Source organism: Haemaphysalis longicornis, unplaced genomic scaffold (genome assembly GCF_048455015.1).
Source record: "Haemaphysalis longicornis isolate Haplotype H1 unplaced genomic scaffold, Haemaphysalis longicornis Haplotype H1 scaffold_9, whole genome shotgun sequence".
NCBI lineage: Eukaryota > Metazoa > Arthropoda > Arachnida > Ixodida > Ixodidae > Haemaphysalis > Haemaphysalis longicornis.
Window position 1 is genome coordinate 117,536,337 of NW_027526460.1, and position 23,041 is coordinate 117,559,377.

Here is a 23,041-nt window from a genome sequence, read left to right on the forward strand (position 1 = left end):
AACTTGTTCGTGGTCCTAGAAATATTTTTGCCTGTATTGCAACATTTTCCAAGCAGCATTCCCACACATTCCCACAGTGAAAAACGTTATTCAGTGGCTCTGACCAGCTGTATTCCGGTGTAGTCCAGCACAGCTGTATTCCGGTGGGCATATTAGTGGCGTGGTCCAGTTTTTCTGTAAATGAGGGATCACTTTTAGGGCGACTTCCCCAAAAAATGTGTCATATGTCTTTAAACCGGCTCTAAAAACGCGCTTAAGGGGTGATTTGTACAAGACACCATTGAGGGCGGAGTCAGAGTGCCACAGTGGTTTGGAAAAGCGGAAAGATGGAAGAAGAAGGGGATTAAGTGATTTCCCTATATACGCTAAAACGTGTCACTCAACCAGAAGATTGCTGATCGCATCACGCCATCCGTCCGCACAGATAAATTCTACCCAAATGTTTCCCTGCTCTTAAATTGTGTTCAATAGCATATTTCAGCCAGAATAAATGAACCTACCATGATTCGTTACAATGCCAGCTTAAGAGTAACAATGTAGCCCGCACTCTGTTTTTTCATAACATGTCTTAGGAGCGTCAACAAAACGCGTTTGTACAGGCATAACACTCTCCTGTGTCTTAGGTAAATTTGACCTTATATTTGCACCACCCAAACTTAAGACAGATTCTGTGTAGCTTAGATCTTTGAACTAACCTACACAAATGGACATGACAAACAATGATCAAGGTTAGATAAATGTTCTTATGCGATCATTTTGTGTAGAAGAATTCTGAAATAAAATTCTATAAAACTAAAAAAAAATATTATTTTTTGATGACGCAAATTTGTGCCATGGACGCGCTGCGACAGTAGAGTGCTAAATAAAGACACACCAGTAAGCGTCTTCTATGGGTCACTGTTATCCTGGGACAAAAAGCCATCTAGCACGTTACGCCGGTCATTTTGGCCGCAAGATTTGCAAATCAAAGGCCCACTTTCGCGCCCTTCGTTTGAGTGCTTGCAGGCACCGTACGATATATCCCTAGTGGGCTCCAAGGACAAACACACCAAAGACCAGATAACATGTAGTCGAGTGACACTAAACAGTGGTTCTACTGATCGGAACAGCTGCGGAGAAATATTGCCAGCTGACTTTGTCGGAGAGCTCGTTTTCTTGCTTATTCTACATAGCCATTTTCAAAATCTTTCGCATTCTATTGAGGATGCAGGGGTGTACATATTCAATAATTGCACACATTGGTCATTGTAAAGTTGTAATAATTCCTATATTATCTCAACATCATTTCAGTAGACAAGCCGTACTCTGATTTTTTATATTCTGCAGTCAGGTATTTTTTAAACAAAAAATAACCGAAAGCGGCGACACGTTACTACCATCACTAAAATCGTTTCAGAGTGTACGTTCAGTGAGGAGAAGTTCAGTGGTCGCAGTAGCAGAAAAAGAAGGACGCACTGCTTTTGTGGTTATAAAAGTCAAAACGAGATTTATTTCACATTCTAAGAAACACAAAAAGGGGTTTAGGTGTGACTTCTATCTGAAAAGCAGCCACAAAGGTCGGGATCGAATCCGCATTATTCTGCACAAAGGCGTAAGACTTAGGTGCTAAACAAGAGTGGCGTAGATATTAAAGTTTGTTACCCCTCCCCAAAAACGTATATTCATTTAAGGCACCAGAAAAAAGTATTCACAAACTTTAATAAATACTCGTTGAAACTTATGTGTTTGGCCATAGAAATAAACTTAACGTGGCAGAATGACCGAGATGAGCTTGTCGGGAACCGCGGGGTCGCAGCGCAGCGCAAGAGAGAAAGTACCAGCGTGGCAGGCTTTCGGAATAGAACTGCCCGTGCCGTGCTGGCGCACCAAGCACGCGCCGCTCGTCTCTTTATTCTCGTCTTTTCTAGCCGGCGCCAAGGCACCCGCTAAGAGCGCCAACCAGAGGGCGCTACAGGGCCCCCCGCCCAGAGGGAATGTCGAACGTGACGCGACGGCGAGGCTGGCGGGCGTTGGTTTTGGGGGCGAGCAGTGGAGTGTTTAGGCCTGCGATGTTTGCGCGGAGTTCGTTGGGTGGCGTCTCGAGGTAGGCCGGTTTGAGGCGGTCCAACGAGACGACTTCTTCGCGCCCATTCAAGAGGATGGTGGCGGACTTGTGGGTCTTGTTAAGGACACGGTACGCCTCATCGTAGGAGGGTGTAAGAGGCGCCTTTACAGCGTCCCGCCAGAGGAAAACGTGTGTCGAAGACGCCAGGTCGGGATGCACAAACATGCGGTGGTCTGAAGACCGATGTGGGACCGGTCGCAGGTGCTGCATGCAGTCCTGCAGGCATTGGTGGTACTCAAGCGGCTGGGGCGAGGAGGCCGTAGGAACGAACAAATCGCCAGGAAGCCGCAGGGGTGCGCCGTAGACAAGTTCAGCAGTTGAACAGCCGAGGTCACGACGAAAGACGGCACGGAGGCCAAGAAGCACTACAGGCAGGTAATCAACCCAGAGCTCTCTATCCAAGCGCGCAGTGAGAGCACTTTTTAGCTGGCGATGGAGGCGCTCAACGATGCCGTTGGCACAGGGATGGTATGCTGTGGTGCGGCAGTGTTTAGTGCCAAGCAAGCGGCTGAGGGAAGTGAACAGGGTGCATTCAAACTGCCTGCCTCGATCCGTGGTAACAATGCCGGGGCAGCCGAAACGGCAAACCCATGTCGAAACGAAGGCTTTGGCGACCGTTTCTGCCGTGATGTCCGGAATTGGTACGGCTTCGGGCCAACGGGTGAAGCGGTCAATCATTGTGAGAATGTACCGGCAGTCACGGGAGGGAGGAAATGGTCCGACCAAATCAAGATGGACGGGGTCAAAGCGACAGCTAGGTGGCAAAAAAGGCTGCGTTGGGGTCTTCGTGTGGCGGGTCACCTTGGCTGTCTGACAAGCGAGGCACGAACGGGCCCACTGGCGGACATCAGCGTTGATGCTCGGCCAGACGTACCGCTGTGTGATGAGGCGCTGCGTGGCTCGGATGCTGGGGTGGTAGATGTAGATGTCGTGGAGCGAGTGAAACACAGCACGACGAAAGGCAGCCGGAACGAAGGGTCGAGGCGCCGCCGCTGACATGTCACACCACAGTGATCCAGGCACGAACGGATGAGGCACAAGTTGTAGACGAAGGGAACCCGGGGTCGCAGCGCAGCGCAAGAGAGAAAGTACCAGCGTGGGAGGCTTTCGGAATAGAACTGCCCGTGCCGTGCTGGTGCACCAAGCACGCGCCGCTCGTCTCTTTATTCTCGTCTTTTCTAGCCGGCGCCTTGGCGCTGGCTAAGAGCGTTAACCAGAGGGCGCTACAAGCTCTTTGTGCGTTTATCAGGCCGCATTTTCACAGATGAAAAGTGTGTGATAAATTAAAGACGAAAAGATGGAACTTAAGCGTTTCTTCACTTCCCTGCTCTAATTTATGTAAAATGGTCATTGCTATAGCAGTAAAGTAAAGAGCCATTAAAAAGAAAGGCACCTTAGTTGACTTGCGATTTCGGTTAGTGCTGCTAAGTTAGGCTATCGTTGTTCCGGGCATCGCCACACTCATATAAATATGCCCTCCGCCGAACGAATCCACTCGCATAAACTTGCCGCAGCGTCTGTCCCGGTTTTATTGAAATCCATGGTTCGCATTCGATTTTAGAGATATAATTTCCTTGCTGACTTGTGTACTATGTCCTCGCCCCTAAGTATCCATTTGTGACTATCACCTAGTATACAAAAGGACTGACAACCCTTATAATTGGTTTGATGTTGGATGCCCTTCACGCGTTTGTTACGTAAATAACAAAAAAACTTTCCTTTTAACATCCCTATTTTGCACCTACGCAATAGATGCGCGTCTCTAGAAACATACCAATCGATTTCGGCCATCGGTGATTTCTTGTGGTACCTTGAAATTATGAGTATTAGGTCTTCTGTATTTTCTCCCAGGGAGAAAAAAAGGCCCATAGTGATGCTTCTATATATCTGAATTCGCAACTTCTTTCATGTACCTTCAACTGAATTATATGGCTTCCGCAAGTTTCTTTCAGCTTAATTTGATACTGCCCAACGTTTTGCCCATATTTCATTACCGGAAGTACGCAGTGATTTCATACGATTCTTTTTCTAGACACCTGTCGCTTGGTCTTTGTAACCAGCCATCCCCTTTGTTATTCGTACTCCTCAGTTGTTCGATTTGTCTAGATACTGAAAGTTTGCTCAATATAGCTATAGTTATTAACTCCTAATATCAGAATACCTGTGCTGAAAAGTGAGCTCTCTGCAACTCTGTAGAAAGCCCTGATTTTAGAGCGCAGCTTTTAAGCGGCTGCTCCTGTGGTGTAGCGTCGTCCCTCGCCGTCGACATCCTTGTAATCGAGAAAACCGAAGAAAGAGCGAGCCGGTAAGAGGATTAGGAAACTATGGCGAAACAGTGAGGGGGAAGGTGGTATGTCGGGGGCGCCGCGCAAGAGTTTGTCAGCGGCGGTGTCGCGTTACCACACAACGTCAGAGTAGCACGTGCCGTCGTGCATTCGCTGATAACGCGATCACGTCCTTCAATGAAGGATGTTCTGCCCGGACAGAGGCTCCGAGCCACCGAAGCCAGAATCCAGATGTGCGAGGCGCCGGAGCAGCAGCTATGCGCCATCAACGGAGGACACTGCAGGTGGCGCTCCGCTGAAATTTCACATTTGGAATAGTAGTAATCGTCAACCAAATTTTTCACTTTTTTTGACCCTACGTATCATCTTTCTTAGTGCCGTTATTGAGACGACGTACGAACCTATTGACGGGTCTCTCTTAAATACTTTCTATTTAGGCATATCCATTTCGGCTTGAAACTAAGATGTGTAATTTTCGCTTTACGTAGGCCTTAACAACTTGGGTAATAAAAAACGGTTTTACTGTCTGCTTGCCCGACACATGCGCTTATTTGAAACGCCTTATCTGTTATTCAAAGAATAGCTTTGCTGCACCAGGGGAGTGAAACTTCCTATACCTTGCATGGGACGCGATATTAGCTCGCAGCGCCGGACAAACCCCTGGTGTTTGGGGGCGGTGCTAAAAACATGGCAACGCGTTGCAGACGTGCAGTGGGAGACGCCATCATGATGAGGACTTAAAAGCAAAGCGGGGGGAGGTGGGGCAATTTAGCGCGAAATTCAATTGGGACGCACATGCAAGGAAATTGAGCGAGATATTCAGATGGCCAGCGCACGACCTTGTTCCTGTTGCGCAACCGCCACATTATCAAAAGGGCAATTGTTGCGTTCTGATTGCATGAAGTTTTGCGCGTCCACTTCTTTGTGCACCACTTATTCTAAGTACGACGTTGTTTAGGTTTATTAGCACACAAAATCTAGGGAAGAATAAAGAGCACACTTATTTTAATTTATACTGCCTAAATGTACCATTCTGACAGTAAAAACACAACTAGGATATTTTACGCTTTTAGTTGCAAACAAAAGTCTACGGCACATGGCCGCATGCTAATAACTAGGTATCCAGCCAGTGGATATCTATCCGGTGCCTTGTCTGTCCAACTTCCGCGTAGTCTCTGCTGGTGAAATGGGCAGGACACAGCCGGTAGCTGCTGTAGATCTGTCGAGGTGGTAAATGAGCCAGGTCCTGCCTTCTCGCACACTGGAGCCAAACGCGAGATCTGGAGCATTAACAAGCACGTTTGTATATTTGGGTTAGAATGAATACCAGCTTTAATGCCGCTTTCAGCCGAACATGGTTTTAAGTGAGAACTGGCATCTGTATTCGGAATAAACGTTATCTGGTATATTAGGAATATTTCTTTCTTAAACTGATTTCGGCTACAAGGACGACTTGGGACAACACCAATCGTAAAGGCAAATTTTAAATTAAAATCCGCCTTTATTATTAAGAGACGCGGATACATGTTTCTACTTGTGCGATCATAATGTTCGGTGGCAACGACCCACCTTTCTTCCTTATCCAAAATACATTCCTGTAGACAAAAGCAGCCATCCCACACCAGAATCGCTGAGCAATTATTTATGCATATATACTTTCGCGCACTATGTATTCCTTAGGTATTTATCGGGCTGGGCAGTAAACCGGTTATAAAAACCTTATTTAAAAAGCTCTAATAAATTACTAGCAAAAGTTAAGCCTTCATTGTGTAATTGTTTATCGGCTTATAGCTGTAACTGCGTTCTTGTGAATATATCTCTCTTGTAATTAAAGCTGAAATTCGAAGCACGGAACTGAAGCGTAAATTATCAATTATAAGCGGCGGAATTGTAGTTACGATGGTATTACAAACATACACAGTAATTGCTTAGTTTGTATATTTATTGCTACAAATTCATTATGCTATGTTCCGTTGATTCACGTGAAGAGAAAATGCAGAACACACAACTGAAACGCAATAAAATAACTTATGTAGTCACTACTTTGTTAACATAGAGCTAACAAAATGATATGAACCTACGGACCCACCCTTTGAGCCAAAAGTGCATGGGAGATGCCTTCCTCCAGCTGTGGACGTAAATAGGCTGGTAACAATAACGATAACAATAATACTGATATTTATAATAATCACAATAATATTAAGGATAAGAATAACAACAACAACGACGCATCCTACGAAAACAAACTAAACGCCGACAGTCAAAAGATAATAAAAAAAGTACAGATAAGCTCGAACTGTTCCATTAGTTATTGTATATGTTGCCTGATATACATTTTTCTGCATACCGTGCATTCACTTGTGCTAAAACGCAAAACACACGATCGAAGCGCCTTAAATCAATAACACCCGTTTAAACAGACGTGTGTAGCTAATGTAGACATTGCATTAATTACCAGATGCTCTGTCGCGCATTTCTTGCATAATTCAAGAGTCCAAGAAGACAATCACAATGTAATAAATAAATAGTGCACGTGTATGCTCACTTAAATTATAAAGCTACTGCTGCAACCGCATCCTGATATCTCGTGCAAGCGTAGAAAAGCAAAACGAGCAGCATGCAGATCGTACCTTTCGTCCGCCGGGATCCAAAAGAATTTCATGCGGCCTGGCCTGAAGAATTTTGACATCACTCAGTACAGAACGATCTGTGATGACGGCGCGAATCCACTCATGTGTCGGTTTTGATGAAAAGAACTTTACGGTGGTAAGAACAGCCCTGGGAACACCGTGGATCGTAGCATACCGGTTGGCGCGACAAGAAACGCCCCTTTCAGCGGTGCGAAGTAAAAAGGCGCCGTTCCTGTTTTCCACTCCGGGTGGCGCTCGTATTTTCGCAATCTCGAACTGCAACTTTTAAGTTCACTTGCATATTAAAAACTCCGTAATTAATAAGTAACGTGGTAATAAATATAAAATGCAACAACAACGTCCATTTATGCTCGTATGTAGTACAGCCCCCAAACGTTAGGATCGCTGCAGTCACGGGACAGAAAAACGGCGGAGTTTCATCCCCCTGGCTGTACTTTCACCATACACCTTCCCGATTATATAAATACGTTTCCTGCACTCGTTGATCGCCAATGTTTGCTGTGTAAGCAGTATTACCTAATCCAATGCGTTTTCAGTAAGGTATACACGCTAGGTTAAGGGTTTTACTAAATTTTCTCGCTTCCTTTTTGTTGGAAAATAACACGAGGGCCATCTTTGGCTGAGCAACAAATTTTAACATGTGCAAGTTTTCGTGGATATTTTGAAACACCATGCGTCTCCTATATAGTTCATCGTTATATTCGGAAACAAAGTATATAAAGTAGACTAAAGGATCGCAGATGTGCACTTGTTGAAAAATGAGTTGTTTAAGCGTTAAAATATGTCTAAAAAGCCCGTTAAAAACAAAAAAGAGAAAGGGCCCCGGACCTGTGAAAGTTGTTTATCTACTGCATTACTGTACATCGGTCTTCTTTCGTGGTCTTTTAGCCTCGTCTTTACTGCTCTTTTTAGATATGTTTGACACTGTGACATCCTGTTTCCTGTAGCCTGCGAGATATTTCGTGTTTCCTGTTTCCTGTTTCCGGTGTTTTGCGACACATTTTTGTTTTCCAGACTAACGGGAGCTTTCCGCTTCAACGTTGTAAAATGACAATTTTCCGCACTTTCCAAGCACAACGACGTCCCCTTCTTTTGATGAAATTAGTTTTTTCGCTGACAACGGCAGGTTTTAAGGTCGGCTCTACTGTGAGCTCTTTTTCGTCCTACTTTTTTTGGCACTGAAGGAAAGTATCACGCCTAGCCATGTTTTCGGTAATGCTTGTGGCCTATCACTGCTAGCGCAGCAACCTGTTCAGATCCAGTCTTCGCCCATTGCCACACGGACGCTGTTCATCATGTTGCCACTTTTGTTTCCGTAAGTGGTTGTCATGCAAATTTGACGAAATATAGGACAATATGTATTGCGGCGAACTAATGCTAAAAACTGTCAACGCAACCAACGTTGATGCTCGCAAATACTTCCTTAGTTACGCAATGGTAGTATTATTTATTTATTTATTTGTTTATTTATTTATTTATTTATTATTTATTTATTTATTTATTTATTTATTTTTATTTATTTATTTATTTATTTATTTATTTATTTATTTATTTATTTATTTATTTATTTATTTACACAATCCTGCAAGCATGAAGTCTATGTACGAGTGGTAAAGGCAATAACAAAGAATGAAAGGGTACCCATCAGGATTACCATACCACCAAAAATAGTTACAATGGGTTCCGCAAGGGGGCTTCCAGTAAAACTGAAGAAAAGGCCACGAGCGAAACACCCAAAGAAATCAAACGAACAAAACCATTGAAGAATGAAGGGGACAAATGCATATCATTATGGCGTAAGTAAATAAACCTGTGCGTTACTAGAATCCTTCGACCGAAGGGCACATGCAACGTCGTTCTTCGTTCACAACACAGTTGCAGCGTTTAATACAGGAAAAGACGAACCCAAAGTTTCTGTTTGCACCTTTTGTAACCAGATTTACCTCTCAGTCACTGCACAGTGTTTTCTCGCTTAGTAACAAAGGTTGCAGTAACTATTTAGGCTGCTTCTATACAAAGTGAGAAGTATTTTCAACACATATAGAGAAATTACCGTCGCGCTTTGCCTTTTAGCAGCCTGAAGCTAAGGCATAAAAGTAGAATTTTAGTTCACTGGTTAGTGTAAGGCTCCTGTGCTCGACCAAGAGAACCTCTTTGCGTATACACTTGTTCCCCCTTTCGAGCTCCCTGAGTGAGTGAATATAAGTGAGTGACTTCACAGTACTCACGTTTTTCTGCATACTGGGCGTCGTTGAGGTCGTAGCTAACGGCGCACTGTTTCTGATCTTTTATGCTAGCAGGCGTAAACGTTACGTTTCATGCCAACACACGTAGGCACAATCTTACACGTTCTTGCGCTAAAACACCGAGCGAAGCATCTGTGGTGTAAGCACTCAGAAGCGATAAAAATGCTCCAAAAGATTTAAAAAAACTATCTGGGACGATCGCTTTTAAATGTTTAGCGGTATTTTGATTTGGAGAATGAGTGCCTACTTGAGCGTGCATGCATTTGCTTAGAAAACTGCATGCTGCGCTTGTGTTGCGCTCTTTAGGTAAGGGCCAAAGTTGTAGCATACTCGGGGACCGTGTGATGAGAGACCATATAGAGATTTAAGTTTTCATATCATTTTGAGAGGCGCAAAGAACTGGGTTTTTACCGGCGTTTTGTACTGAAAAATATGTAAAATTGAAAAAAATACCAATCCACAGAGATCTGTAAGAAATTCCACATGGTTCTCGAGGCAAAATCTTTAGATGTCTCCTTAAGCGGGAAAAGGAACCGTAGTTGCTAGCGACTACACAAATGAAACCAGATTACGGCTGCTCTAAAATATAGGCAAAACATATACATAGAAACCCTTTGGGATGCGAATGGGATGTCAACCTGGGTCTTCAAGAGCCACAGCCAAGGGTGGCAACTACAGCCCTAACCCTGTACCGCGCCAGATGGAACATGAATGATCGGGAAGCGTGCCGCATAACAGGGGAACGTTGCAGCACCGAAGCACGATGCAGCAGGGAAGGAGTTTGCAATATTCGCTGGCTTTTGCCTTCAAATACCCTAACAGATTTAGGTACCAGATAAATTTTTCCGTCAACACTGAAAATAAATAATTGTTACATGATGCATCACATAAGTCCTATCAGAGCTTGCGCTCCCACAATCCGCGATAGATTTCGCGTCAAGTAGTTGATTTCGGAAAGCGTTTCCCTCACTGCAGATTGGTCGCATCACAGCACATTTTTCAGTAGAAGCCATGTTTGCTTTTTTAATTATTATCATAGTTAAAACTAACTAAACAAATGTGTTTTTTCCTAATGATTTTTTGTTTATTTTTCAACCGCTCTCATCTCTAAGACCCCATAGCCAGGTAGGCCGTATTTGAAACCAGGATTGGTCCCCAAAAACATTTAGATAAAATTGCACCAATGTGAATAAGCTAAGAAACGACATCGTTAACCAGCGCTTGAAGACAAGGACTATATATGAGGATGCCCTCTACGGCTGTTATTCGCAAATTATTTTTATTAGGCATAAGGCGGAATATACATCACCACAACGAACACGTGCCCAGGGCTTCACACTGATAGTGCTCAGTGCGATGCGGTACCCAATAGAGTGTACACGAGCACCCTAGCCCAACTTACGATTATACTGAAAGATAAGCGCACAGCAGCCTACCATTGTCGCTGAAGAAGAAAGTGTATGACAGCTGCATCTTACCGGTACTCACCTACGGAGCAGAAACTTGGAGGCTCACTAAGAGGGTTCAACTTAAATTGAGAACGACTTAGCGGGCAATGGAGCGGAAAATGATAGGTGTAGCATTAAGGGACAAGAAGAGAGCGGAGTGGGTCAGAGAGCAAACTGGTGTTAAAGACATATTAGTAGAAATTAAGAAGAAGAAATGGACGTGGGAAGGGCATGTAATGCGAAGGCAAGATAACCACTGGTCATTAAGGGTAACAGAGTGGATCCCTAGAGAAGGCAAGCGTTGCAGGGAGCGGCAGAAAGTTAGATGGGCAGATGAGGTCAAGAAGATTGCGGGGATAAATTGGTCACAGTTGGCACAGGACCGAGGTAATTGGAGAATAATGGGAGAGACCTTTGCCCTGCAGTGGGCGTAGATAGGCTGGTGATGAAGCGCACAGCATGGTGACCGAACTTGCCCGATAGGACCTGTTTTAATCTCTGTTGTGTTTCTAGTCGCTGCAATGCCGTAAAACACACGGAAACTGCCCGGGCACTGTTGGGCGTCAATATATATTTATTTCCAAAACAAAATTACAAAGCCACAGCCATACGACAGTGGTAGAACAAGCATAGAAAACTGATATAGAGCCCATTCGGAATTCAAACTGTCCGAGAGGGCATGAGATTACTTTTGGAAACGAAGAATGCACACTGGAAGGGGTTACGTGCAGGAACTTCTCAGAAGAATAAGTAGAGTGCATCACGATGCAGGTACCTGCAATTTGTCGGAAGTGAGAGTACTTTTGTGACATTTGCGAGGAATGGTGAGAAAAAAATGCTGCAAGAGGAGGTCTCAAAAATACAAGTACAATATGAGCTACACACGTTGGCGCAAATAATTAGTTGCCGAGAACATTCTGAAGAGAGCAGGTAGTTTGTACCTTTTGTCATTTGCATGCAACATTTCGTTATACACAAGCTATCTTGTACTAGTGATGGAACGTTCTAAACCGCTTGTGCTCACGGCAGATAAATACTTGGGGCGTAATACATTACACATTCCAACGTTTTAAAGCGAAGCTTTCAATGCCTCAGGGATGGCGTTGATGTCAATCTACAAGCACTGCAGGAACGCCAACTGTACCCATCTGCTTTTACAAAGCATACATCAATCATATCCCCTGTAATATAACGCAGGAATGTCTGCACATCTATCCATTGATTGATTGTAGGGTTTAACGCGCCGACGCAACGCAGGCGATGAGGCGCGCCGTAGTGGAGGGCTACGGATTAATTTTGACCACCTGGGGATCTTTAACGTGCGCCGAAATCTCGAACACACGGGCGTTTTCGCTTTTCGCCTCCCCCAGAAAAGCGGCGGCCGCGGCCGAGAATCGAACCCACGTGCACATCTATCCAACCTCTCGTAGTACACAAAACAGTTTTACAGTACACACTGTTCGCGATGATGGTGACGAAATACATTCTCTAAGCAGGGATGGGCTTTTCAGTTTGGTGGTATGGGGAATGGACGCTGGTTCTAGACTTTGGCTGAGTTGAAGTGAACTTTGGCTTTGTATTTTCAAGTTTTGAATTTGATCCTTCGGAAAGTGGATATTGCTTTTCTGCTATGCCTCATGTTGCATGACAAAAAGCGCCGACTGTTGACCCTCTTTCTCTTTCGAAAAGGGGTGTGATTTTTGTAGTGGAATAATATATTATTGCTTTTCGCAGCACTCTCGTTCAGAATATAAAGAAAGGAAACACGCCCTACGAAGTTAAAGTCATCACAAGCACTGGTAAGCAAAAATATGGGTTTTAAAACACCAAAGGTGTTGTTTGGGGCAGTGAAGTCTATTTACACCGTTGCCCGACACGTAAGACTGTCAATCTGTTAAGGCTTTTCTTTGTTACTTTTTAAGTGTTATTGCTTGCACATTTGCCAATGCATTGGGCGTGCAAAAGTATTACCTCAGATTCACTAAAATCTTTGTACCAAACAGTGAGAGCACAAACGGAATCTGGATTTTGAAAATGTGTTACAACTTGGCGAAGATTCCTACAAAAACGGTTTCAGCGTGCAACTTTGCCTTTATAGAGATCTGGTATCTAAAAATATCATCAGAAAGTGCTTTATTTCAGAGAGAGCTCTTCATTTGTATACCGCGGTGTCTTACATCCGCTGCAGACTTGGAAAAAATATTGGCTTCACAATTGTACTAGCTGTTCTACCATGAGGCTTCAGCGTGCTTTCTGGCGGACAAAAAGCCACCCGAATGTGTCTCGCTTACGTTGTCGTGGCCGTACTGAAAACCGGACCTCAAAAATTCACCTCCCCTTCGCCACTCTGACGTACAGGCAGCCACCTTATTAATCGCTTTAACGTTCCTGCCGTTAATTGGAACAAGAAACTTCAAAAGCGATTTGGAGCGCTTTTTGCATCGAGCAAATTGCCATTTACTGAAAAGCTTTTTCTCTTCCTTAAGTTTCAAATCAAATCAGCCGCAGTATGCAATACTTTTCTCAAGCGATACAAATTTATACTCGATCTTTATATCTGTGTTTCAGACCCATTCAATGAATGGACAGCTATTTATCCGTACACAGACAATAAGATCTGCTTCGTCCTAAAGGCTGAAGATGTTGAAGGCGGTAAGTGAACGTTGCACTACATTGACTTGTTCTGGAATCGAGACAGAGCATCACATGATAGCATCATCATCATCTTCATTAGTAGTAGTAGTAGTAGTAGTAGTAGTGGTAGTATCATCATCATCATTACCAGTCTATCTAGGTCTACTGCAGGACAAAGTCCTCCGAATATCTTCTAACCGCTCCTGTATCTTTTGCCCCAGATTTTTTTACCTCGCACTTGTATTGAACTATCAATCTTTGCGTGCTTCTTGTACCACCCTCAACAGTTACTGTGTTACCCTGGTCATCCAACAAATGTCAAATCTTCACACTCCAAGCCCCTTCGCTCACACACCTATATCTTTCCTTTTTCCCAGCACAGAGAACATACGTTTATTTCGGGAAAAACTAAAACCTGAGCACGCTCTCTGTAGAAAAAATACTTCAGTTGCAAGCACCCGCTAGACCAATTAGAGCCAAAAACAACCTACCAGATCACACACATGCTGTCCTGGACACAAATGGATCACTTCTAACATCTCCCACCATCGCTCATGCCATTAAAACCATCGCTGAAAAATCGGTATTGCCCTTGCACCCACCACAGCATCGGGTGGCTATGTCTTGGTTATAACGCTCTCAGCAAGCATGCCGCAAAACCTCACCGGTTGCGCGTTTTCCTCTGCCATGAAACTTATTAGAACAGTTTCAGAACTCCACAACTTCCAACTTGTACGGACTGCTGGACACGGCTCCGTCCCAAAGGATGAGGCCGCTCACGCCGCAGTACGCGACATCATTTTTGGGGCGTTTCTGTCAAGGGCGTATTGCTGTCAAGGACATTTTCTCACCCAACCCGTTGTCCCTTGCCACAGTGAAATTCAATTTCGCTGCCAACGCAGCCGCCTTTACAGTCCTCCACCTCAGCAGTATCTTAACGCTCACTACACCCACCTTTGTCGCAGACTCCAAACTCAAAAGTACTTTAACACCGCTATTCTATACCACATGTATCCCAACCATTGTGCTTCTCGCCAGGCTCTCTGCTCCATGTACAAGTTGAGTAGAATGTCCTTACCATCTAACCCCGCTTCCTTCCCCTCCCCGGAGAAGTTGGAGTGTGAACAAACCGGCTCACGGAGTGAAGTTTAGAAATATTGGATGTCACAGGCCTGAGAAACGGCAATAGTTCACGGATTCTTGGGTCGATAAAAGGCCACCTACCTTTCTGTTTTTTTTTATTATTTGAACTCGGTTTCAGTGAACAATTCACTCACTCACTCACTCACTCACTCACTCACTCACTCACTCACTCACTCACTCACTCACTCACTCACTCACTCACTCACACACTCACTCACCCACTCACTCACTCAGTCACTCACTCGCTCGCTGGCTGGCTCGCTCGCTTTGTCGTTCGCTCCGACCGCAAGTGCAGCAAAACAGTCCTCTGAACTTGGGTGTCTTTACCCCGGACTTGTGCCCTTCTCTAGCACGTTTGTTTTTTGCCCCTAGGCGTTACTTCTGTTATCCGTCAGATCCTTGCTTGTTGGACACACCTAATCTTGCTTTCAACGTGCTTTGTAAGGCGCCATTCACTGGCGGTAGACATTTAGCTGGAGATTAGTATTTTCAGCCAGAATTATTGTACTTTAAATACCGCGTTTTCACCTCATGTGCAAACATTATAAGAAAGTACGGTATGCTTACCACCTCTAACTTTTCGAGATTACGTGCCATTTGTCGCTTGATTTGTTGCTGTGCCTACTTTGATTTTCTCTTTATTAGTTTGTGGTCTATGGGCCAGCAACGACTACGTCACTCAGGTTTCGACGGAATGCATTGAAGAGTTTCAGAAAATTTGTGGAGAAGGAGTGTTGCTCTACGACAAGAACAATTGTGCCTGAGCAGCAGAAAGTGCACAAACAGGCAACGACAAGTTGTTGTGCAATAAATCATTGGGGAAGTCTTGCTACCACTCTTTTTGAATAAATGCGCACATTTATTGCATAAATATGCACACTGCCTAGTCTTTTAGTGGTAGTTGTGATTTTTTTTTGTTTCTGCAGGAACGTCTGGTGACTTGAAATAAATTTTAATAGATAACATTTGGTTACAAAAATATTTTTTCGCATTTTGAAAATTCTCACGGGGCAATAGATTATAATTGGGCTTTATTAGGCATCCTATTGTGATGGGGAGCGGGGTGTGCAATTTATCTGTGCTGTGGCTGCATATGACCCCTGTGGAAATTGTTTGAGCCACAGGGGCTATAACGGGGGCATTTCTCATTTTTGCTTATCACGTTTGCTTGTTATTTCTAATCTTTGCTTATGATCTTTGCTTACTGGGCTATTTAATGCCGTTCAGCTGGGAATACAAGGATCACCACTAAAAGTGCAAGGTAGAGAAACCAAAAAGATATTGAACCGTGCTAAGGAAACATCCCTTATGGAGGCGGAACTCACCTCGCCCGCACTGAGATGTAATACGAGAATCCTAGCTTGCCCTAATACTTTGTGGGAAAGATGACGGCGAAAAAAGTAGCAGGCCATCCCCCCTAACGTGAGCCCTGGGTAGGGGTGAAGCATGCAGTGCTTAAGTGTTTTTTGGCGCCTTGGCGTTTTTGCCAACGGAGATGAAATGGTTGGGTGCGCTTATAACCACCACATGCGGCAGATCAAACAAAAAGGCCTGTCGGAATCCTTCGAGGCCCATAGCAACAAAACAAACAATCAAACCAAAACAAAGAAAATTGTCAAAGTGATTGTGGTTTTTTTGTTCGTTTCACTGGAAGAATAACGTGGTTTATTTTTGCCTAAAGCAGTTTCACACAATGAAAAATGCAGGCCGAGGTACCAGAGCACAAAGCTTGCGACGGGATTGATTGTCTTGTTACCTATCAAATCAGCATCTAAAATCCGCAGAAACGGTACAACTTTTGTTCGTCGGTGCATATGAATGTGGGTGTATTACTAATACACTTGCAAGATATACCCGCCGCCATGGCTCAGTGTCTAAAGGGTTCTGCTGCTGAACGCAAGAACGCGGGTTCGAACCCGGCCGAGGTGTGTGCTGTTTTGACGGAGGCTAAAAGCGGAAACGTTGCTGCGTCGAAATCTCGGCTGTCTGTAAAGATCCTCAGGAGGTAAAGCTAAATTCCCGAACGCTGCAGTGCACACGCCTGGTAGCCCTGAAGTAGCTTCGCCGCATTAAACCCTACCATCAATAATTAGATACAGGCATCAGGATGCCCCGAAGCAAGGCTGTGTGCGTTGTTTGCTCTGGCGTTTCTAACAGAAAGCAGAAGTCCTGGTTAGTACTCACTCATTGCGTAAGTACAGAACTAATTTATTGCAGTCGACAACCTGACCCACATAAGCGGTACTTGGGACCAAGCTGCTTTCCACCGAAGAACATCTCACGCGCACCTGTGTGATATAGATATTATGTTAGTTTTGTGTGAACTGCTGAAACCGAGGAAGCTACCTTACGACTTTTTCTGTGTCGCCGTCAACGATGTGACTTTTAGAAGTCTCAGAAATAGTACTCGTTCGCAGTGGCGTTGTGTGTACAAGCCTTTATGCGTAGAGTTGTATGGCGAATTGCTTCATGCTCTTAAAAAGCAACCTCATGGCAAATAACAAGGGCTTTGCTATCATTTAAAATGTCCGGAACTCTCTCCAATGTCACGGGACTTTTTTTTGTTTCTTTTCCTTGCTTTTTATTATCTCTGTTACTGAAATCATCGTTGTGCCGAGCCATTACACCTAGCTCCTCTTTTCTTCTAACCTATAACGTTTTTTGTATCACTACAAACAACCTGGCGATAAGTGTATTTAGTTTAGTTATTTATTTAGTTAATTATATTCTATGCTTGGACCCTCCATTATGTCAGAAATCTCTCTGGCTATTACTCTATTCCGCGAAGTGCCTACTATATTTCCCCTGTGGAACACACCACTGGTTAGGAAATATTTTATTTTTATCGAAACTGTTGAAATTCGTGACAGTGAACACCGATTTTCAATGAATGGTACGAAACCACTCAGCCTTTTCCGGGATTCAGGTGGCTCATCTTACGCTCTATAATCTTGGTCATAGGCGTCGCATTTTAGAAACTTTTGTTTCCTTTATTTAATAGCAGCGGCGTCCCTCGTGTAAACGTGCAAAAGTAACGTTTTTGGAATGTCTCACTAGTCTGAACGCCGTTGGGCTTTCGGCGAGTCATACAGGCGTTGTAAACCACAAAGATTTATTGAGAATAGGTCATTCTTGCATGCAATGTATCTATTCCTTCTGCCTGCTCGAGCATAAGATAAAGCGGTGTTTTCAACTTTATTCCAAGGAGCTAGCTTGATTCTTTGCATATTTAGCTCCACTGGTAGTTCACCAGTAGACAACCTCAATGATGCTGAAAAGCAGACTTTTCTTCGCGCTCAATTTCGCAAAGAATACGCACTAATTTCCAACCAAATACTTCACATGGTGTTAGCTGAAGCAAATCGGACCGTTAGAATAGATTACAAAGCTCAGGAGCAGGACCAGACGAAACGCCTAGATGATGATGATGATGAATAAACTTTATTGGAGACCAGGTGCTGATGTTAGGGCACCCGCCCGGTGGGAGGCTTCCTTAGTCCGGGATGCCTTGGGCTATGCTGGCCATCCGTGCCCTCTCCACCAATCGTCGCTGGTGTGGAAGGTCGGAGCTGGTCAGCAGCTCCACCCACTGCTCATAAGTAGGGTTGGGGTTAGGGGTGAGGGAAGGGGATTGCTGGCACTCCCATACAATGTGGTACAGGGTGCCTGGGTGGGGGCAGGAGTTGCATGTGGCAGGGTATTGGGTGGGATACATGGCATGTAGCAGGGTGTTATGTGGGTAGGAGTTTGTCTGTAGGCGCCGGAAAGTCGTAGCTTCATCGCGAGAGAGGTTCGGGTGGGGGAATGGGTATTTGTGACGCTCGTTCCTGTAGTGGGCGAGTATTTCGGCGTATGTTTGCATTTTAATTTAAAGATTTTTAAGAAATTTAAGAAATTTCTTAAAGAAATTTAAGAATTTTAGCAAATAAGGTATCTTTGCTAATATTGGGTTAAACGCTTAAAATCTTGTTACAATGCCACAGTTAAACTTGATGAAACAGCCAAAGGTAAGGCCTACTGGGGCCACCTACGTTCAAAAATCACGGCAGCGTCACCACGAAACGTTGGGAATCTCGATACCAGGAAAGAGCGCATAACCGGCGTTCCAAATACCTTTGGTATACAAATTTATTCTCCATTTCGGATACAAATTTCCGCTGGCTATCTTATTTCCAGCGCTTACATCTTTCAGGACCGATTGTTGGTCTACCGTATATGGGCGATAGAGATTTTGTATGGCCAAATCTCATCGCCATTGCACCCCACCAGGGTTCCCTGGCGTGGGAAGTGACTCACTGCCTCATTCATCAGTAGGGGCATCAACAAACATACCTTCCGTTTTTTTTTTCATAATATAGGTTCAACAAATCATCAGTAGCGGTTCTCGGATTTCCGACTAAAGTAGCTTCCTAGAAAAAGTTCGAGACACCGCTAAGGCTGTTTTCGTGTAAAGATGCAAATAAACTTCGGGAGTGTCAGTGCAGTAGGCAACGTAGGACGTAAACCACGAGCGCACCCTAACCACTTGGGAGTTATTCAAGCCTGACTTTGCGAAAACGTTCACGACTCTGGTAGGCAACTAACGGACTCAGCAGTTGCTTCAGACCTGCACGAAGCATTCAAAGGAAAGCGTGCGCGTGTTCGTAGACGTAATAAAGCGACTTTGCTGTGCGGACCCAGAAATGATGGGAAAAAAACTACAGTTTCTGACGCGAGGTTACAAGCAAGATCTGTTTGATTGCCTTGTTGGCAACCCCACTAAACGGCGTCCGAATTTGCGTCTGAGGCCGCCGCTGATGGAGAAGACACTGTAAATCCCTACCACGAAGTGTGACCGCGCGATTAATTTGTTTGCTCCGGAGACGATCGGTGCCGGGGCTATTACCTCCGATACAGTACACAAGACAATCCGCGCAGTCGTCACCAAGGAACTGCGGAAATCTTTCCAAACGACGCCGCAACCTCAAGTTTCCTCCCTGAGCGAAGGGATCTGAGAAGACGTTCAGCACGGTTTGAAAACTTCTACGCATTGGACGCACCCTTCAAGCCACAAGCTGTGACCTACCCTGCCGCTGTTCTTCGAACCAGCCTAGCTCAAACTTGTCGTCAGGAAACCCCACCGTACCGCCGCCCACTGTCGCCCAAGTGACCGCCTGTGGCCCAAATCCCGGCATAAAGAAAAAAGACGTATGGCGAACAACCGACCATCGTCCGCTGTGCTACGACACCGGTGAAGACCGCTGCATTCACCGCAGCTGCCCCTCCAAACAACTTGGCCACCGACTTTTCGGCGTGGACGCACCGCGCTCTCTTCTCCGGCAAGGACCAAGTGAGATGAGTATCTGCCTCGGACCAGCCGTGGCCCAGCCCGTTTAAACCATTCGTCGTCACCCTATCCATGCCTATCGCCCAGCCGCCGAAGCAAAGCTGACTTCGTCAGTGGGTCTCCCAGGACACGAAAAGAAAACTAATAGCAGTAACTTCTGGATATCAAATTGACAACAGCGGAGAAACGAAAACCTATCACCGACACAACGACGCACCGGAGACCAATATTCACGTGCCGCCAATAGCCCGAAGATCTCCTCTAACCCTCACTTGAGCCCCTCCGACAAACACACGACGCAACCACACGGCGTGACGCCTATCCGACGTGACCAAATCCGCAGTCAACAAGACGACGAAAACAACCCGTAGACGCCAACAATCAACGCGTACAAGCCGGGATACGACGCCTTGAGAAGCCCAAAACTCGGAAATGACTACTTCTGATGTATAGCTATCCATCGACGGCCTCGAAGTAGTCTCACTACTATACACGGGAGCCGACTAATCAAGGATACGCGGATAATTCGCATTGAAGATAAAAAAGTTGCGACAAGGCACGGGGTCCGAACATACTCAAAGCAGGAGGTCATCTCACCACACCTAGAGAAACCTCTACGTCGTGCGCCACCAAAAACGGCACTATGTGTCTTGCTGCGTGTTCGCCATACTGCCTAACTGCTCCTGTGACGTCATCCTTGGCATAGAGGTTTTTACTGACAAGGGTGATATTGCCGATTTGCATGCCACAACCGATCAGTTTCTCCTCCGATGCCGCCATGACGCCGACATCAAGCGCCGACCAACATACTTTTTTAAGCATTTCCGATGCCCACGTCACCCTGTCTTCCTCCCCACAAGCCTGATGAGCGCTCTCTACTCTCAAGATGGTGCTTCTGAAACCGAAGCTATCGTGGAGAGCGACCAGAGTTTGCTCCTGGAGCATGATGCCTTCGTAGAAAGGGGCATCGTGCGCTTAAAGCAAGGAAAATCCACAATTCTGAAGACAACCTTAACCGAGGAATATGAGCACTTTATCAAGGGGGCTTCTATTCAATTCCTCGAAGAAATTTAGGAAGAAAGTCGCGTGACCCCCATCTCTGACTTCCATCGGGCACATGACACCACATTCAAGTATGCTAACTTCCACGACGCCAAACCGACGCTACCGTAAGAAAAGCAGAAAATATTTGAGGCGTTCCTACACCACTAAATCGACTGCTTTTTGTCGACTTTGAGGCTACGTCAGACGCGTCTTGCGAAGCACCGTATGATCATCGAAAAAGGCGCTTGACCAATGCGCAAGTCACCTTACTACGTGTCTTCTTAGCAGCGCGGAGCTATCCGAACTTAAGTTGACGACATGCACAGTGATGACATCATACAACCATCGAAAATTCAGTGGGCTGCTTCCGTTTTGGTCGTGAAGAAAAAAAAGATGGCACATTAGATTTTTGATTGACTACGGACGGCTGGACATTATCACGAAAAGGGAAGTGTACCCTCTCCCACAAATGGACTACACCCTTGACCCCCTTCGTCACATCAAGTTATTCTCATCCATGGCCTTGAAAATCCAGTACTGGCAAATTGGAGTGTACAAAAGAAACCGTGAGAAGACTGCATTTATAGGACGAGACAGCCACTACGAGTTTAAGGTGATGCCGTTTGGCTGTGCACGGCATCAGCCACATTCCTCCAACGAGTTATGGACACTGTATAGCAGGCCTGAAGTGGCACACCTGCCTCATCTAGCAAGCCAACGCTGTCGTATTTTCCCGGAGGTTCGGCGAGCCCCTCAAAGGGTTAGAGCCGGTACCCTGGGCAAACAGAACATGAGGTATTTTGCGAGCTTGAAGAGTGGTGCTTTGGGTGTGAGGAACCGAAGTTTTTAACCAAGTCATCAGTGCCGAAGGAGTCCTGCCGGAACCCCCCAAAACGTCCGCCATAGCCAACTTTCCAAGGGCGAAGGACAAGAAACGCGGGCGTTGAATCATTCGGACTGTAAGCGTACCTCCGGCGCTTCGACGCAAACTTCCCACGCATTGCAGTGCCACTGACTCGTTTGAAAAAAGATAGCACCCGTTTCATCTGAAAAAACAACCAAGAGGAAGTACAAGAAAGTCCGCCCTGTGCTTGCTCATTTCGACGAAAACGCCATAACAGAAATGCACACGGACACCAGTGATAAAAGCTTGGATTCCGTCCTCGTTCAAAAGCAAGGCGGTTGCGAAAAATGAATCGCCTATACCAGCCGTGATCTGCCTAAGGAAAAGAAAAACTACGCAACCTCTGAGAAAGAGTGCCTGGCTATTATATGAGCCTTTTTAAGATTTCGCCCTTACGTAAATGGCAGACCGTCCAAGGTTGTGCCATACCACCATGCTGTGTGTTGGCTCACCAATTTCAAGGAATTCTCAGGCGGTTCAGTAGGTGGAGTTTGCGCCTGCAAAACTTTGAGGACATACCGTTGCGCCGCCTTCGAGTGACGTCACTTGTAAGACGCCGGGTTATGTTGTAGTCTGCTAGAACACATTTTCTTTGCTTATACCACCACGCGTTTTTGTTGTGGGCCCCGTCTGCCCCCTCGACGTGGTTTTGCTGCAGATTACACAAAGATCGATCTACAGACAGAATATTCCGTGCAAACAATCACCGACTCGCTTGTTCCCTGCGACACTGCCGCGTCTGTGTAGTTTCTAACATCGTGACCCACAGCTCGTACGCAGGCAGCTAACGCCTAGGACGATGCACCTGATACCGATAAAAGTACGCTGGCAATTCATTATGAAATTCATGCCACATTACATTCACGAGACCATGTGTGGAACGAAAATAGACCTCGCAACAGCATGGGAACGTGCCGCTCAGTTGTGATCTCACCACGTGTACTGCGGGCATTGCCTGGTAATTGAATGATATGCGAGAACGGTCAGCGGATCACTCCGCCGCACAAGCTTAGACGCGGTAGTACAATGTGCACTTTTCCTTAAGCAGTGCGCATTTCCTCTACAACGTTATTAAATTTATGCCCGAATTTTATTAATGATAGTCTGTACTTTGCACGGCTGATACGTTTACTTTTCCCGACAACTTGTCGGCAATGTACGAATGGCATGAACGCGATTTTTAACGCCTTCAAGTGGGTTTGCACATGGCTGTATTTAGTTTTCATTAGGACCTCGGCGTGTGAATTTAATTGAAA

The 23,041-nt window shown here is 45.3% G+C and overlaps 1 protein-coding gene across 2 annotated transcripts in view; it reads left to right on the forward strand.

The window, feature by feature from the left end:
• The window catches only part of LOC144152165 (uncharacterized), a 30,567-nt gene extending 15,191 nt beyond the window's left edge, over positions 1-15,376 (forward strand). For both annotated transcript variants that reach the window (XM_077683381.1, XM_077683383.1), the window contains exons 3-5: positions 12,469-12,533; positions 13,303-13,386; positions 15,157-15,376. In XM_077683381.1, the coding sequence (XP_077539507.1) occupies positions 12,469-12,533; positions 13,303-13,386; positions 15,157-15,275 (268 nt within the window). In that variant the 3' untranslated portion in view covers positions 15,276-15,376. The remainder of the gene's footprint in view (positions 1-12,468; positions 12,534-13,302; positions 13,387-15,156) is intronic.
• The last annotated feature ends 7,665 nt before the right edge of the window (positions 15,377-23,041 follow it).